Source organism: Mauremys mutica, chromosome 11 (genome assembly GCF_020497125.1).
Source record: "Mauremys mutica isolate MM-2020 ecotype Southern chromosome 11, ASM2049712v1, whole genome shotgun sequence".
NCBI classification, from domain to species: domain Eukaryota; kingdom Metazoa; phylum Chordata; order Testudines; family Geoemydidae; genus Mauremys; species Mauremys mutica.
In genome coordinates this window covers 67339462-67346389 of record NC_059082.1, presented here as the reverse complement: position 1 = coordinate 67346389, position 6928 = coordinate 67339462, and the positions used below count along the sequence as shown (strand labels likewise).

The window sequence follows — 6928 nt, the reverse complement described above, 5'->3', positions numbered from 1 at the left end:
CTAGGAACCTTTCAGTTCACACCCACAGTTACAGCCTAGCACTTGGGCGCACACTTCTATTCACACCCCCACAGTACGGACCACAGGACAGTGTAGACAAGCCCTAAATTAAAATATTGAAGGGTTGAGACTGCGTGGCTTTCTCTACTCAGAAGTACACAAAAGGATTACATACAAAGGAAAACAGGGCAAGTCAGTCCACCTCCAAGTAACTTTGAAATGTGGACTAGAATGAACTATATACATAATAGATGAAGTAAAAGTCAACCCTCACTATGTGTAAGATTTCTTTTAGCAATGCATGTTATTCTGTAACAAGGATTCAGTACAAAAGAAACTGTAACGGGACTTTATCAGACTCCTAACCCTTGTTGAAAGCCTGAAGTAACTTGCCAAACTATGGAATTAATTTTTCAACATTAAATACAAACAAAACTAACAAATGATTCAGAAAAAAATGTGGGTAAGCTACAAAGCCATCATAATGAAAAGTAATTGCCATTCACTTACATGCAAAATGCTTTTGGATTCGTGTGCAGACAAGATCTGTAAGGATTATTTTTCAAAGCTTGTCTTATTTCAGGCTTTCATCTGCGGTTTACTTGTTAGTAGTTAACAAGAACTCTAAAAATAGCCAGAGCAAAGGCCTGCATTAACATGACCCTATCTCATATTATTCCTATACATTCACATATCATGTGCGTCTGAAAGGTAAGATAGTTTTCTTACTATAAACTTGCATTTAAGAGGCCATTGGTACTTAGTTCATAGAACCCGTACTGTATTCCTTTAATTTTTTTAATCAAATGCATGTGAAACTACAAATTTCACAGATGCATTGGAGATGGTTTGGTAGGAATCCTAAGGTGAATGGACAGCTAGCATGGATGATCTGTGATATTACAAAAAGTCAGAGTAGATGAACTGCTGATCCTTCGTGGCTTTAAATTCTATTAAATTAGTTAAGCCTAGAAAGATGTTCCAAGAGCTTGCACTAAACAGATTGTTCCATTCCAACAAGAGATGTTTAGAACACAACCTGAAAGCCTCCCACCTGACACATTACCTCATCAATCCCTTCTAGCAAATGTCTGAAACGTGCCCCAAAGGTCTGATGCAAACTCCTTGGAGCTGTATGAGAAGCCAGTTCCAGAGGACAAGGCTCCTGCTCCCACTTTCAAATCAGGAGCACCCCCATTTGATCTCAGCTGTTAAAGCAGTGAATAAACAGTGGTTCGTACCCAGGGTGCAAGCAATATGATAGGGCTTTAGAGATTACGGTGTGTAATTCTGCTTTGAGGTTGTGGAACACAGATAAGAGTACTAACATGCTATAATGAGAGTGTGTAAACTCAGAAGGGTACTTGCATGCAGCAGAATTCATGAATGATACATAGAAAAAAATACCTTAAGTGTAGGGTGACCAGACAGTAAATGTGAAAAACCGAGATGGGGTGGTGGGTAATAGGAGCCTATATAAGAAAAAGACCCAAAAATCAGGACTGTCCCTATAAAATCACGACATGTGGTCACCCTACTTAAGTGCTACCCCCCACATGTTGTGTCCCAATCTCAGCTCTGCAGAAGATGCCACCATGTTCTGCTGCAGTTCTGTGTATGAGAAGTCAAGGAATTAAGAAGCAAGATTATAAGGGGTTTGACAGGGCAGCATGGAGCTGGAATTCTTTTTTTTTTTCTTATTACACTGCACAGGTGCTGTGGATTTAGGAGACAAATTCAAAACAATAGGTTATATTGTAAACGTTACTTCTATGTAGGTCGTCTCACTCTTGGAGCAGCCAGTGCAGAAACATCTACGGGTCTTTTTATTGAGTTTCTCTTGTAGGTATGGATCCCAACCTCTAAAGATATTAACTTCTGTTTTATTCGGATTTTGGTTTGTCTTTTATCACTGCACAATACCGACTGACACTCCTGGTTCAGATGGCAACTTATGCTCTAGATCCTACACTTCTCTTGATATGGTGACTCGTCTGCCTCAAAACATGGTTCCCCCTGCTCCCCACAAAAAGGGGGGATATTGAGAGCTCCCAGCCCCATCAAAATGCAAACCAATAGGAAAACTCCCCCTAGAAACGGAGAACCTTCCCCCCCTCCAAAGAAGTTAGCATTAATAACTTTACAACAAGATTGGGCCTTTTTAGTACTGCATATAGGATTGTCTCTTCCTCCATGGAGCCAACAGGTCTTGCACAGGATCCAAACAACAAACAGAAGTGGCTGTAGTGGAATTTATATGCTGCCAGGAGAGAACAGAGTTGAGATTTGATGAGACTTTTACAAGGCAGCAGTCCCACAGGAGGAGACCAAACACGGTATGCATTACACAGAAACAAAAGTTGGCGGGGGGGCGTTCAGAATCAAGGGAACAGAATAAACAGTACTCTAATTCACCCCCTCATGTCAGGACTGTGTCTGCCTCCCAACCACCATCAAAAGGAAGAGGCGGTGAAGTGGGAAAATGTACCTTTCACCCAGGCCAGGCTTGCGCGTGCAACACACAAAACATTCGGTAAACCCCAAAAAAGGGAAACAAGAGAAAGTTAAAAATAACTACATCCCATGTCATGTCTAAGTCATTTTTAAGCAGTGCTGTATGATTCAACATTTACAACACTCCTTTCTAGTCATAATTAACATCAGGTCTGGAGTGCAAGACACTCCAATAGGTAATGAAGTCTTAAAACGTGAGACGTCATTAGATACTGCTGAGCTGTAGGTACAAGAGAATTGACTTTGGAGAGGGAAAGGCGTAAGGAATGGTGCTTGCAATATGCTGATCTTATAACTCATGCAGATAAGAGCAAGTTACAGACAGGGACCAGAAAGATTAAGGTGAAGGGCCTCTCCCACCAGTCAAGACTTCACCTCTTTCAGACCGTACAACTCTTGAACTTTGAGATATTTCAGTTATCTGGGGGTTTCCTGGATTCAGAGTTACTTCCAAATGGTACAGGGTAGGAGCTCCACTCAGATCTGGCCCAGCCATTCCTCCCTCATGACAGATAGGCAAGCTGGGCCAAATCTGAGCGAATATTGTAGTGACCTGGCACATGGGGTGGCAACACCACTCATGTCTGGCCCAGCGGCCCCTCCATCATGACTAGTTATGCTACAGATTTCCAGAGTGTGTTTAGAGCGTAATTCACCAACAGACCATGCAGGAGAACAGCTCCCCGGCTGTGGAGCAGGGAGGTCTGGTAAAAATCCAGGAGGCCCTTGAAGACTACACCTGGTGATCAATAGCCACATCCCTTAATCTAAAAGTTGGCCCTTGGTAACCAGAAGAACCACTTTTATTTGCAAATGTTAAAATGTTATTTTCATGGAACAGCTACCCAGTGATAGTGCCTCCTGAAAAGAGCAGCAAACATCATTTGGGCATCTTGGGCACCCGCATGTGGGAGCCAATCCCACAGTTCTCCGGGCTTTAGGCCCTTTCTCAATAATGGCGCAAACACTTTTGTCATTAAAAGATGACAAAGGAGTATAAAAATTGGGACAATCATTTTCAAACAAAGAAAGTTTACTCCAAGTTCTTCCATTATAGTCATTACAAAAAATACCAATGACATTTTCAGGTTTACTGAATTTTAAAGAATCATAATTTACAAAAAAAATAAATAGCTTTTATTCTAAGAAAAGACACTTGTCTAGTTTTAAGGTCGGCAACATAAAACTCCCAACAGTCCACATTTCCAGAGTGGTAGATATCTGGGTCCATCTGAACTCAAACTGCAGTCATTCAGCAATCTTTCTATAAAAAAAGACTGTATGGAACTTCTTTTCTTTTTCCTACTAAGTAAAAAACAGAAAACACTTGAGTTTCTTGGAACTAGACTCCATTGTGAATTAAGCTCTGTCAGGCTACTCTGGCATCCACGCATTAATAAAACTGTGTATATTTTGGGGAACAGTAAGAGCATTTTGCACAACAGTTAAGAATTAGCAGCAGCAGCAGCCTCTAAAGGTGGTTTCGCTGTTTCCGTAGGGCTAACAGTCCTGGATATGGCAGGGCTTCTGAATGAAATATGAGACAGTGAAATACAATAACCAATAATACTACAACCAAATGATAACTGACTCTGAAGCCTTCAATCAGGCAAATCGTTACTCAGAAGAATAACCCTTCCCCCCATTGGTACTTTTCACATAAATAAGAACCACTGAGTGAAGAGAGTACAGAATTGAGTACTTAATATTGAAATACATTAATTTTTGCATTCAAGCAAGAGTTTGGTGTTATAGTGACTGTTTTGATGATGATTGTGCTTTTTCACATCAATGAGATGGACACATTTCTGAAAACTTGCTGCTATAAAGTATAAACACATATGAAAACTTTAACATGATGCATAAAAGCACTGACCACATACAATAAGTGCCAAGACAAGACCTGGTACAGGACAGTATTTCTCAAGGAATAAAAACGTTGACTCATATTGCTATTCCATAAAATGCCCTGAGTGCATCCCACAGCAGATAGCTCTTAAAATGGTAAATCTCAACTGAACAAATTGTAAAATACTACCTAAGATTTTTCAAACAAAAAGGATCTTCAGAACATAAGCAACTCAAAAGGATTTTTCTTGCTTTCAGAAAACAAACATTTTTGGACTGCAGTTTCATCTTTTGCCTCAAATCTATCAAACAGGTCTAAGTTTGGTCTTTAACATAGTACATTCAGAACTTCTACTTCTTGCAAAATAAATCTTTAAGGAAAAAAAAGGCATTGCATTTATGTTACTTTTATCTTCTTCATGTTAAACTTATATTTTTCCAGGTCTGAGGTGGAAGCGTTTGGTTTGAGTAGCAGAACAAAGGAAGTCAGAATTCTCAAAATCCTCTCAATGTGTATAGTCAGTCAATTTCCACCCCTCTTTCCCATTTGTACAAGCTAAGTTCTTGTATTATACCAAGCCAGAATCTTTGGCCATACTATAGAAAATGCCTTTCTTCTGAAGTAGATTGGCTGGGGAATCACACTCCACAATTTCGCCTTTATCAAGGACTAGAACTCTAAAACAAAAGAAAAAAAATGGTCAAAATACTGACTTTTCTGGAATTTTAGCAATCTTAGCATAATACCTCAGCCACCAGGAAATAATGCAGGCTATTTGCAAGAGCTTTCACAAAAGGCAAAATTTATCCCCGACCTCACTAATCCTATCGCAGATACACAGATTTACTCTGTGCTTAGACTGCCTAAGCAAAGCAACCGTGTTACTGTAACATTAAGGCTGTGAAAGCAAGCACTAAAGTCAGGAAACCCAGCATTCAGAGTCGAAATGCTACCCCCAACTCGCTGACAGCTGGGAGAAAAATACTGCTAATGCCCCCAAGAGGGAGCACCAACCAAATGTGTGGGGCGGGTTCCGCTGCACGAATGGCTGGAGTGCCTGAATTAGTACTGAGTGACTGTTAACAGAGGTGCTGAACCCCTGCAAGTTTGGTGGGGGTATAATGCCCACTTCTCCCGCTTTGTCCCATCAACAGTGTGGCTCCCCAATCCAATTACAGGAGTCACAGAAAAAGTGGAAGAGTAAAACACCTGAGTCAGGGGCTTATCAAGTTTTGATTCCTACCCCGACTCAGAGAAGGAGGGAACATTATGAATCTACGTTTCAATTGTAAGAACAAGCGCTGCCATCAGCCACATCTGTGCAAGCATGTTGTAGACAATGGGGTTGCACAACATAACCAAGGACAGAACTTGACCCTCAGCATGCTTACGGAGGATACGGACACGCATGTGGTGATATGGACACACACAAAGAACTCATGAATTTCAGCTGATAACAGATCTAGCAAATATAAGGAAAAAATATTTGTAATAAGTTGATCAGTGTCCATTTTTGGTTAATATCGATTCCTATTCAATGTAAGATACGGACACTAAAGACCATTTTCCCTTTGCGACACTTTACCTTTCATAGTCCATAATAGTGTTTAGACGATGTGCTATAGTTAAAACAGTGCAGTCTTCAAATTGAGTCCTTATTGTTGACTGTATAAGGTCATCAGTTTCAAGATCAACAGCAGCTGTGGCTTCATCTAAAACCAAGATTTTGGACTTTCGAAGTAGAGCCCGAGCGAGGCACACCAGCTGACGCTGTCCGACACTTTGTAAAAAAAAAAAGCCGAAAAAGTTAACTGCAAGAAGAAACTTTATTTTGTTTCACATCCTAATTTTGTTACCTGCACAATCTTTTGTGAATTTTAGGTGCCAAGAGTCTAGCGAGCTTTAGATATGGAATTAACTTCAAATTCTGTGATTTCTTCTCTATAAACAGAGGGTGTCTTACTACAGCTTCTTAATGGTAAATTTTTTTTTAAGAGCTTTCGTTTTTAGGAAGATAAACATTACAAACAGTTTCCATGTAAGTACATCAGACTATAGCATTTAAACAGTGCAGACTGTAACGAAGTTTTGTATTTGAACTGGTTTGGTGGCCAATTTACAATCAGTAGATTGAATGTATTTATTTAGGATTAGTATCGCACTTATATTACAGCTGCATTATGAAACCTGCATTTGTTAGGTACAATTTTCTCTCCAAATTATAAGCAACTACAGCAGCCTGAAGTTAACCAAAAATTTCCCTACGATTGCCCAAGCCAATAAATATAAATCTAATATATTTAACTTACTATTTCTTAAGTATGTACTTTCACTTACATGGCTTAAAGCTTAAAATATTTTCAAAAACACCTGATTGTCTCGTTTGGCAATTTCACATTACAATTTCTCTGTTTCCTCAAGATAATCGGGTCTTATGCAGTGAATAAAAACTATGTTTGTTCATATTGTTAGGTCTGTTTTGATGTCTGAGATGGATTTTAAGATCCATGGGTCAGGGATCTCTCATGTTTGTACTGCACCAAATCACATCACAAGTAGTAATAT

At 39.7% G+C, this 6928-nt stretch overlaps 1 protein-coding gene across 1 annotated transcript in view; it reads right to left on the bottom strand.

The window, feature by feature from the left end:
- Positions 1-3539: 3539 nt before the first annotated feature.
- ABCC1 (ATP binding cassette subfamily C member 1) overlaps positions 3540-6928 on the bottom strand; it is a 103357-nt gene continuing 99968 nt past the window's right edge. Inside the window, exons 30-31 of the mRNA XM_044980593.1 lie at positions 5949-6143; positions 3540-5040 (exon numbers count right to left, since the gene is read on the bottom strand). Of these exons, the coding sequence (XP_044836528.1) occupies positions 4932-5040; positions 5949-6143 (304 nt within the window). The 3' untranslated portion in view covers positions 3540-4931. The remainder of the gene's footprint in view (positions 5041-5948; positions 6144-6928) is intronic.